Source organism: Pseudophryne corroboree, chromosome 7 (genome assembly GCF_028390025.1).
Source record: "Pseudophryne corroboree isolate aPseCor3 chromosome 7, aPseCor3.hap2, whole genome shotgun sequence".
Classification (NCBI taxonomy): Eukaryota; Metazoa; Chordata; class Amphibia; order Anura; family Myobatrachidae; genus Pseudophryne; species Pseudophryne corroboree.
In genome coordinates, this window is record NC_086450.1 from 491,971,913 (window position 1) to 491,983,446 (window position 11,534).

Genomic DNA, 11,534 nt, shown 5'->3' on the forward strand with positions numbered 1-11,534 from the left:
TCATTTCCGGAGTGGACAACTGGGAAGCAGACTTTCTCAGATGGCACGACTTTCACCCGGGAGAGTGGGGATATCATCCAGAAGTCTTCCAAATGATTGTACACCATTGGGAAAGGCCACAGGTGGACATGATGGCGTCCCGCCTCAGCAAAAAGCTAAAAAGATATTGCGCCAGGTCAAGGGACCCTCAGGCGATAGCTGTGGACGCTCTGGTGACACCGTGGGTGTACCAGTCGGTTATGTGTTCCCTCCTCTTCCTCTCATACCCAAGGTACTGAGGATAATAAGAAAAAGAGGAGTAAGAACTATACTCATTGTTCCGGATTGGCCAAGAAGAGCTTGGTACCCGGAACTTCAAGAACTGATCTCAGAGGACCCATGGCCTCTGCCGCTCAGACAGGACCTGCTGCAGCAGGGGCCCTGTCTGTTCCAAGACTTACCGCGGCTGCGTTTGACGGCATGGCGGTTGAACGCCGGATCCTGAAGGAAAAGGGCATTCCGGAGGAAGTCATCCCTACACTGATTAAAGCTAGGAAAGAAGTGACCGCAAACCATTATCACCGCATATGGCGAAAATATGTTGCGTGGTGTGAGGCCAGGAAGGCCCCAACGGAGGAATTTCAGCTGGGCCGTTTTCTGCACTTCCTACAGTCAGGGGTGACTATGGGCCTAAAATTGGGTTCCATTAAGATCCAGATTTCGGCTCTGTCGATTTTCTTCCAGAAAGAACTGGCTTCACTGCCTGAAGTTCAGACATTTGTTAAGGGAGTGCTGCATATGCAGCCCCCTTTTGTGCCTCCAGTGGCACCTTGGGATCTCAACGTGGTGTTGGATTTCCTAAAGTCGCACTGGTTTGAGCCACTTAAAACCGTGGATTGGAAATATCTCACGTGGAAAGTGGTCATGCTGTTGGCCTTGGCTTCGGCCAGGCGTGTGTCAGAATTGGCGGCTTTGTCATGTAAAAGCCCTTATCTGATTTTCCATATGTATAGGGCAGAATTGAGGACTCGTCCCCAGTTTTCTCCCTACGGTGGTATCAGCTTTTCATTTGAACCAACCTATGTAGTGCCTGCGGCTACTAAAGACTTGGAGGATTCCAAGTTGTTGGACGTAGTCGGGGCCCTGAAAATTTATGTTTCCAGGACAGCTAGTGTCAGGAAAACTGACTCGCTATTTATCCTGTAGGCACCCAACAAGCTGGGTGCTCCTGCTTCAAAGCAGACTATTGCTCGCTGGATCTGTAGTACGATTCAGCTTGCACATTCTGCGGCTGGACTGCCGCATCCTAGATCAGTGAAAGTCCATTCCACGAGGAAGGTGGGCTTTTCTTGGGCGGCTGCCCGAGGGGTCTCGGCTCTACAACTTTGCCGAGCAGCTACTTGGTCGGGGTCAAACACATTTGCTAAATTCTACAAGTTTGACACCCTGGCTGAGGAGGACCTAGAGTTTGCCCATTCGGAGCTGCAGAGTCATCAGCACTCTCCCGCCCGTTTGGGAGCTTTGGTATAATCCCCATGGTCCTTGCGGAGTCCCAGCATCCACTAAGGACGTCAGAGAAAATGATTATACTCACCGGTAAATCTATTTCTCGTAGTCCGTAGTGGATGCTGGGCGCCCATCCCAAGTGCGGATTGTCTGCAATACTTGTATATAGTTATTGTTTAACTAAAGGGTTATTGTTGAGCCATCTGTTGAGAGGCTCAGTTGTTATCATACTGTTAACTGGGTATTGTATCACGAGTTATACGGTGTGATTGGTGTGGCTGGTATGAATCTTACCCGGGATTCAAAATCCTTCCTTATTGTGTCAGCTCTTCCGGGCACAGTATCCTAACTGAGGTCTGGAGGAGGGTCATAGTGGGAGGAGCCAGTGCACACCAGGTAGTCCTAAAGCTTTCTTTAGTTGTGCCCAGTCTCCTGCGGAGCCGCTATTCCCCATGGTCCTTACGGAGTCCCTGCATCCACTACGGACTACGAGAAATAGATTCACCGGTGAGTAAAATCTTATTTTTTCTTGTTTTCCAGGAGTTTGTCAGCACTTTACAGCAACAACATTACAGCTTTGCTTCCCCTATAGAGGTATTTTTATCATATATTTACTGTAACACATGTCTGTTTATTGGCCCCGCTCTTTCATTGCAGTCTGGGTAGAGAATAATTGTTGCACTATAGAGGAACCGGCCTGTTTGGGGCTTATTCATATCTATATACAGATGCAGATAAGAATGACATATGACTGTATACATTCCTTGATAGTAACATAAAGAGAAATCACTGTGGACTGTGCATGGATGATGTCACTGATGAGGAAACTCACTGTAGTTTTTTTAATTCGTACATGTTGTATGATGCGTCTTATCCACAATTCTACTGCTGATGTCATGTCTGCTCACCTGTACAATATGGTTGTCTCTCCAGATGTTCCATTCACTGGAAAACCGCAAGAACATTAAAAACATTATCAAGAGATTTCAGGATTTCATGAACAATCAGGTAAAGTTGCTGCAATACACAAAGTAAAATAAATATATATATTGTAACACTGTAGGGGTGCAAGGTGCCTTTTCCTGGGGAATATGGCAGCACGCAGCAGCTGAGGAACAACACAAGTCCAGTTTCTGGTACAACTGACCCCGGCCAGTTTTATTGAAACAGAAAATAAAACAAACCCCAAAATAAAAATACCTTGCCTGTCCGGCACTAACTAAACATAAGATGTTCCTAACTGTCACTAAACAAAACACAGAGTTCTTCAGTACATACTGTATAGCTTACTTGCATCAGAAAGCGTGTCTCTCACACACAGATCCCTCCAGTCTTCCCAGGCAGTCTGCTCATACTAATCAGGTTAGAAGCACTATATCACTCTTACACAGCTGAAACCCTGATTAGCCCTCTGTGAGGCCAAAGACCCGAACTGGGCCCAATGTCTAGAACTCGCCTTATCTCTCTCTCAGAGCCTTTACCCAGCTTTTACAGCAAACTGAAAAGGTTCAGACAAAACAAAAAGCATTTTTCCTAGAAGTTAACATTTTCTAAAACATGTAAGACAAGAACCTGGGACAAATATACCTGCCCTCAAACACTATCCCAGTGTTCTTGTCACATATCCCCCTCCCCTGTTTCGACCTAGGGGCCGGAACACTTGTAGCCCCCAAACAGAAGATGCGAGACAATGCATCTGCGTTGGCCAATTGTGTTCCCGGTCTATGTTCGACAGTAAACTTAAAGTCCTGCAACGCTAGAAACCATCTAGTTACACGAGCATTCTTGCCTCTATTTACATACATCCATTTTAAAGGGGCATGGTCTGTCACTAGTCTGAATTGTCTACCCAAGAGGTAATATCTCAAGGTATCTAGTGCCCACTTAATGGCCAAAGCCTCCTTTTCCACAATGGCATACCTTTTTTCATGCTCATTGAGTTTCCTACTCAAATAAATGATAGGGTGTTCGTCCCCATCTCTGGTTTGGGACAGCACAGCACCTATCCCTACCTCTGAGGCATCTGTCTGTACCACAAATTCTTTTGAAAAATCTGGTGTTATCAACACCGGTTGTGAACACAAAGCCACTTTTAACGCTTGGAACGCCTTTTCTGCATCAGGGTTCCATTTCACCACATTTGACTGCTTCCCTTTGGTAAGGTCTGACAACGGCACCGCTGTGGTCGCAAAATTAGGAATAAACAGTCTATAGTACCCAGTAATTCCCAAAAAAGCCCTTACCTGTTTTTTATTCACTGGACGAGGCCAGTTTTGAATAGCATCAACTTTATTCAATTGGGGCCTAATCAGACCTCTGCCTATGGTGAAGCCCAAGTATTTGACCTCCTCCATTGCGAGGCAGCACTTCTTTGGGTTAGCAGTTAACCCTGCCTCTCTGATTGAGTCCAGTACTGCTTGTACTTTAACCAAATGTGACCCCCAGTCTGTACTGTGAATTACCACATCATCCAAATAGGCAGCTGCATATTTTCTATGGGGCCTCAAAATTTTATCCATCGCCCGTTGAAAGGTTGCTGGAGCCCCATGCAACCCAAAGGGTAACATCTTATACTGGTACAGCCCCTCCGGAACCGAAAAGGCTGTTTTTTCTTTGGCACTATCAGATAAAGGTATTTGCCAGTAACCTTTGGTCAGGTCCAATGTGGTGAGAAACCTGGCTGTTCCCAGCCTTTCTACAAGCTCATCCACACGGGGCATGGGGTATGCGTCAAACTTGGACACCTCATTTAACTTACGAAAGTCATTACAGAAGCGTATGCTACCGTCGGGCTTCGGGATGAGCACTATGGGACTGGACCACTCACTGTTAGACTCCTCTATGACTCCAAGTTCTAACATGGTTTTAACTTCCTTAGAAATAGCTTCTCGCTGAGCTTCAGGAATCCTATATGGCTTTAAATGAACCCTGACCCCTGGTTCTGTGACAATGTCATGTTTTATTATGGTCGTTCGGCCAGGCAGCTCTGAAAATACCTCCCTATTTTGGATGAGAAATTCTTTAACCTGATTGTTCTGATCAGCTGATAATGTCTCTGACACCTTCACTGCGGGAAGCAACCGGGGTGAAGACACCGAAGGGCAAGGCTCTGCTGACAGAGACAACCTATCTTTCCAGGGTTTGATTAAGTTAACATGGTAGATCTGTTCGGGTTTTCTCTTTCCCGGCTGGTATACTTTGTAATTAACCTCATTCACTTTTTCCCTAATCTCAAATGGACCCTGCCATTTAGCTAGGAATTTGCTTTCCACAGTGGGTACCAAAACAAGAACTCTATCTCCAGGAGCAAATTCCTGTATCTTGGCACTCCGGTTATAGACCCTCTGTTGAGCACTTTGGGCCTGTTCCATGTGCTCTCTGACAACAGGTACCACGGCTGCAATCCTATCCTGCATTTGTGTTACATGCTCAATAACGCTTCTATAAGGAGTGGGCTGTCCTTCCCACGTCTCTTTGGCAACATCCAACAGCCCTCTGGGGTGTCTACCATACAACAAATCAAATGGAGAAAACCCCGTAGAGGACTGAGGAACTTCTCTGATGGCCATTAACAAGTAGGGCAACAAACAATCCCAGTTTTTCCCATCTCTCTCAACAACCTTTTTTAACATACTTTTTAATGTTTTATTAAACCTTTCCACCAACCCGTCAGTTTGGGGATGGTAGATGGACGTCCTGAGGTGAGTGACCTTAAATAACTTGCACAATTCTTTCATGATCCTTGACATAAATGGAGTACCTTGGTCAGTCAAAATTTCTTTTGGTATTCCCACTCTACTAAATACCTGCACCAGCTCCCTAGCTATCGCCTTGGTTGTGATAGTGCGTAAAGGGAGAGCCTCAGGATATCGAGTGGCTTAGTCCATAATTACCAGGATATACTGATGGCCCCGAGCAGACTTTAACAAGGGCCCCACGAGATCCATGGCTATTCTGTCAAACGGGACCTCTATAATAGGCATGGGAACTAGTGGGCTCCTGAAATGGGGTCTAGGGGCATGATACTGGCATTCAGGACAGGAAGAACAATATTCAGACACTTCTTTATAAACCCCTGGCCAAAAGAACCTTTGTAAAACTCTTTCAGTGGTTTTTTCTGCCCCTAAATGTCCTGCGGTAACGTGACAATGAGTTAAATCTAGTACCGTTCTCCGATAAGGCTGGGGAACTACCAGCTGTTCCACCACATCCTCACCCCTTTTGACAATGTGGTACAAGAGCTCATTACAGATGGCCATGTGGGGATACGTAACCCTGTCACCTGGTACCACAGGTTCCCCATTAACAATCTTAACATTCTCTCTAGCCTTTATTAAGGTAGGATCCTTTAACTGTTCAGACGCAAACAGATCCTTCTTTACCTCCAGGTCAGGCACGCTTTCAGTTCTAACTACTATGTCTCTGTTCCCGGCAAGAGGGTCCTCACTGGACTCCCCATCTGTCACTTCCCCAGCCAAACTAGCAAAAGGCAAAGGGCCAGAAAGTTCCGAAGACCCACGTACATCCAAAAAATCACCGGTATTATCAACTGGCTTTTTACTTCTCACATCTGTTGATAACTGTGATTCCCACAGTTTCCAAAAATGAGGAAAATCCCTCCCTATTATGGCCTCATGCACCAAGGTAGGGACCAGTCCCACTTTAACCATTGCTGACCCACAACAAGTTTCTATATTCACCTCAGCAGTGGCATAATATTGGGTATCCCCATGTATGCAAGTTACCCCAATAGGTATTTGCTGGACCTTTAAGGGGTTCACTAACCCAGCTTTCACGAGGGTAACTAAACTTCCTGAATCTAGCAAGGCCTCTACCCGGTTACCTTCTAAGAACACATCACACATTTGTTTTTCCAGCTCAGGTGAAGGTACCACAGTACAGGCTAACCTAGCAAAGAAAGACATTCTGCGACATTCAAAGGCAGCATCACATTGCATGGGTTCTTGCGTGACTGGGCAATTGGCAATAACATGACCTGGCATACCACACCTAAAACATTTAACCACACGATTATCAACCCATTTGGGCAGCATAGACCGTTCTAGCCCCATTGGCCTGTTTCCAGGGCCAGTGTTTACAGTCTCTCCAGCCTTGCGTTCTCTTAACCGCCCAGCAACGTTTTCCCACGGAACAGTCTTACCAGTCTTTACTGAAGGGCGCTGTCGAGGATCTATGGGTTGCTGGGTGGTCATCAGTAGTTCCTCTGCTGCCAAATACCTCTCTACCATGTCCACTAATTGGTCAGCAGTACCCGGGTTTCCAAGGCTCACCCACTTGCGCAGGACCAGGGGCAAAGATCTCAAGTAGCGGTCCATGACGACTCTTTCCACCATCTGGGGACCAGTTAATGTCTCTGGCTGCAGCCATTTTTTTGTTAGCTGAATAAGGTCGTGCATCTGGGAGCGCGGAGGCTTCTCCATGGCGTACAGCCAACGGTGCACCCGTTGTGCTCGTACTGACAGCGTGACTCCCAGGCGGGTCAGGATCTCAGTCTTTAGTTTATCATAGTCCCGAGCCTCAGCAGGGCTTAAATCAAAGTAAGCTTTTTGGGGCTCACCTGACAGGAAAGGTGCCAGCAGACTGGCCCACTGTGCTTTCGGCCAGTTCTCACGCTCGGCAGTCCTTTCAAACGTGGTCAGATAGGCCTCCACATCATCAGCCTCTGTCATTTTCTGCAGGAAGTGACTGGCTCGTATAGAACTAGAGCTGGTCGGAGCACTGACGGCCACATCTCCAACCCGAGCTGCAAGTCTCTGCACCACTTCTGCTAAGGCCTCTCTATCCTGACGCTGTAGTCTCCAATTTTCCTCCATTGCCACCTGCTGCTGTCGGTTGGCCTCCTGCTGAGCCGCTGTAGCTTGCAGCAAGGCTTTAAGCAGATCCTCCATGTCAACAGATTTTTCAGGCGGCTTTGCAGCTGCTTTCACCCAGGACATATATCAAACCCTCAGGGGTGAGTCTCAGTAACTTCACACTGGGCTGTATCTGCATAAACCACCGTTTTCTGCAGGCCTCACAAAGCTGCTGCTTTCACTTATGCGCAGAACGGCCTGCTCGCATTCTCCACCAAGTTGTAACACTGTAGGGGTGCAAGGTGCCTTTTCCTGGGGAATATGGCAGCACGCAGCAGCTGAGGAACAACACAAGTCCAGTTTCTGGTACAACTGACCCCGGCCAGTTTTATTGAAACAGAAAATAAAACAAACCCCAAAATAAAAATACCTTGCCTGTCCGGCACTAACTAAACATAAGATGTTCCTAACTGTCACTAAACAAAACACAGAGTTCTTCAGTACATACTGTATAGCTTACTTGCATCAGAAAGCGTGTCTCTCACACACAGATCCCTCCAGTCTTCCCAGGCAGTCTGCCCATACTAATCAGGTTAGAAGCACTATATCACTCTTACACAGCTGAAACCCTGATTAGCCCTCTGTGAGGCCAAAGACCCGAACTGGGCCCAATGTCTAGAACTCGCCTTATCTCTCTCTCAGAGCCTTTACCCAGCTTTTACAGCAAACTGAAAAGGTTCAGACAAAACAAAAAGCATTTTTCCTAGAAGTTAACATTTTCTAAAACATGTAAGACAAGAACCTGGGACAAATATACCTGCCCTCAAACACTATCCCAGTGTTCTTGTCACAATATATATATATATATATATATATATATACACATACATATATATACATACATACAGTGCGTGGCAAGGGCGCAATAGGGGAGTTCTGGTGACTCCAAAGTGCTGGCTCCTCCGCCCTGACTGAAGCCGGGTGTTGTGTTTCATATATTGTAAATAATAATGCACCGTTATATAATAATGTAATAAAGATTAGAGCAATTACTATTAGGCTGCAGCGTGATGTTCTGCAGAATGGTCATGCAGACACGCCGCGATGATGTTCTGCAGAATGGTCATGCAGACACTCCACGTCAATGTGCTGCAGAATGGTCATGCAGACACTCTACGGTGATGTTCTGCAGAATGGACATGCAGATACTCCGCGGCAATGTGCTGCAGAATGGTCATGCTGACATTCCGCAGCAATGTGCTGCAGAATGGTCATGCAGATACTCCACGTCAGTGTGCTTCAGAATGGTCATGCAGACACTCCACGGTGATGTTCTGCAGAATGGACATGCAGATACTCCGCGGCAATGTGCTGCAGAATGGTCATGCTGACATTCCGCAGCAATGTGCTGCAGAGTGGTCATGCAGATACTCCACGGCGTTGTGCTGCAGAATGGTCATGCAGGCACTCGGTAGTGATGTGCTGCAGAATGGGGCATGGAAATGCGACCATCATTGTAGGTGTTGCACTTACGTACCCAGACCAGTAATAGTGCAACCAGATCAGTGCCATGTGGATATCAATATACAGTATATATACAAGAACTACTGTTTGTTACTTGTGCTTAACCCACTTCCTTTTCTCTATTAGGCCCCAATGACGTCCTCTCCGTTTAAGATCCTGGGGGTTACACCATCTAAAATGAGGTCTATAGCCAATGCTGAAGCCACTCGCCTTGTCGGAGAGTACGAGAACCTGCTCAAAGGCGATAATCGCGTTGAAATGACGGAGCTTACGGATGAGGTGACATCACTATTAACACAAGAGGAGGAGAAATTCTGCTCCCAATATTCCAAGCGCTTCACAAAGTGTGCAGTAGGGATCGGTTGCGCAGTGGGGGGTGGAGTCCTGAGCTTGGCTGGAGGGATCGTAGGAGCTGCCGTGGCTGGAACCGTGCTCGCCGCTGAGGCAGCAGTGTTGCTGGGCAGCACAACTGCGGCGGTGGTCGCCGGGGCAGTCAGTGGTTCCGTCACGCTGGGGGCCATTGGTACCGGGGTCGGAGCCGGTGTAGGCGGTGTCATTGGACATAAAGTAAATAAAAGAGAGCATGTGACTGATCAAGAAGCTAACAGAGACTCCTCTGAAGACACCAAACAACTGGTTAATGAACAATAGTGACACTATCCTATAAATCGAGAAACCACTGATTGGCTGACGGCTGAACTGTTTACAGATCTCAAGCACTTCTTTCTCAGGACATGGTTTTATATGGTTTTGACATAATTAGATTTATATTTTGCAATTGATGAATTTTGGAATGTAAAACGCCTCTGTTTTTAATGAGGACTCATGGGCATGAAACCTTGTGACACATCGCATAGCTGTGGCAGAATATTAAAGAGCTCGTCATCTTTGGCGGTTCTAATAAATAAACCTAGAACACCTACGGCAAAAGAAATGGACCAAACCGAAACTTTGAAAATGTTTGATATATATGGGGGAATTTATATTTGTACTTCTACCTTTATCTTACTGAGCTAAACTGAATTTTAACCTTTGAGTGGCATTAACCTTTCAGTGGCGATAGCTGTGTCTCTGATCTGCTGATCCTTTGAGTCACTGGGGTTTGTAGACATAGCAGATCTCGGATAACTGATGTAGATAGAGCTGGTTTATCTGGTTAATCTGCTCGGCATAACATGAACTGATGTATGGAAAGCATGAGAGTGGGCTGAGCTCACAATAACTGCACATATCACAGTAACACACCCGCTGCGGTCTATACATCTATTGTGATTCACTCTACTTAGTGCAGGACAGGATTTCCAGGGGTTTTCTTACCTGTGAGAGTCGCTCTGAGCACTTGGAGTACTGTATAATGGAAAACCATTTACTATAATACTGTAATAATGGAAAATGAAATGCAGTTACTGACTGTGTAATTAATTTATATAAATATTTATGTATTCACGTCTTGTCCTGTCATTATTATATCTCCTGTAACATAAAAATGATTATATATTAGAAAAATTAGAGCGCAATGCTTGGTATTTCTGATAGCATCCTCTGACCCCACGGGATTCTGTCAGATTTAAGGGTCTATTTATCAATAATTGCATACCCTGTGCAATCTGGGTGGGATATTAGTGCCCAAAATCACATTGCAGTATGCAATTATTCCGTGGGGTTGTTACACTAAACACCCATAGGGACAGGGGCTGTACAACTCTCAGTCTGTGGCTTCCTACTGCCTCCATTCCTCTCCTCACATCATGTCACTGCCCCTGTCACATGCAGCCCTGTCCTTACTGACACATCACTCGTCTCCTGATATACTCTGTGCTGCTGGGGTCCCTGCTCCTCCCACTATATAACTCTCAGTCTGTGGCTTCCTACTGCCTCCATTCCTCTCCTCACATCATGTCACTGCCCCTGTCACATGCAGCCCTGTCCTCACTGACACATCACTCATCTCCTGATATACTCTGTGCTGCTGGGGTCCCTGCTCCTCCCACTATATAACTCTCAGTCTGTGGCTTCCTACTGCCTCCATTCCTCTCCTCACATCATGTCACTGCCCCTGTCACATGCAGCCCTGTCCTCACTGACACATCACTCATCTCCTGATATACTCTGTGCTGCTGGGGGAGCATGCTCCTTCCACTATATAATTCTCAATCTGTGGCTTCCTGCTGCCTCCATTCCCCTCCTCACATCATGTCACTGCCCCTGTCACATGCAGCTCTGTCCTCACTGACACATCACTCATCTCCTGATATACTCTGTGCTGCTGGGGACCCTGCTCCTTCCACTATATTACTCTGTGGTTTCATGCTGCCCCCATTGCCCTCCTCACATCATGTCACTGCCCCTGTCACATGCAGCCCTTTCCTCACTGACACATCACTCATCTCCTGATATACTCTGTGCTGCTGGGGACCCTGCTCCTCCCACTATATAACTCTCAGTCTGTGGCTTCCTGCTGCCTCCATTCCCCTCCTCACATCATGTCGCTGCTTCTGTCACATGCAGTCCTGTCCTCACTGACACACCACTCACCCCCTGATATACTCTGTGCTGCTGGGGACCCTGCTCCTCCCACTATATAACTCTCAGTCTGTGGCTTCCTGCTGCCTCCATTCCCATCCTCACATCATGTCGCTGCTCCTGTCACATGCAGCCCTGTCCTCACTGACACACCACTCACCCCCTGATATACTCTGTGCATCATGGTGC

The 11,534-nt window shown here is 46.8% G+C and overlaps 1 protein-coding gene across 2 annotated transcripts in view; it reads left to right on the plus strand.

Annotated features, from left to right (window-relative positions):
• RNF112 (ring finger protein 112) overlaps positions 1 to 10,268 on the plus strand; it is a 109,207-nt gene extending 98,939 nt beyond the window's left edge. For both annotated transcript variants that reach the window (XM_063935159.1, XM_063935158.1), the window contains exons 12-14: positions 2,026 to 2,079; positions 2,419 to 2,493; positions 8,949 to 10,268. In XM_063935159.1, coding sequence (XP_063791229.1) covers positions 2,026 to 2,079; positions 2,419 to 2,493; positions 8,949 to 9,473 — 654 coding nt within the window. In that variant the 3' untranslated portion in view covers positions 9,474 to 10,268. The remainder of the gene's footprint in view (positions 1 to 2,025; positions 2,080 to 2,418; positions 2,494 to 8,948) is intronic.
• The last annotated feature ends 1,266 nt before the right edge of the window (positions 10,269 to 11,534 follow it).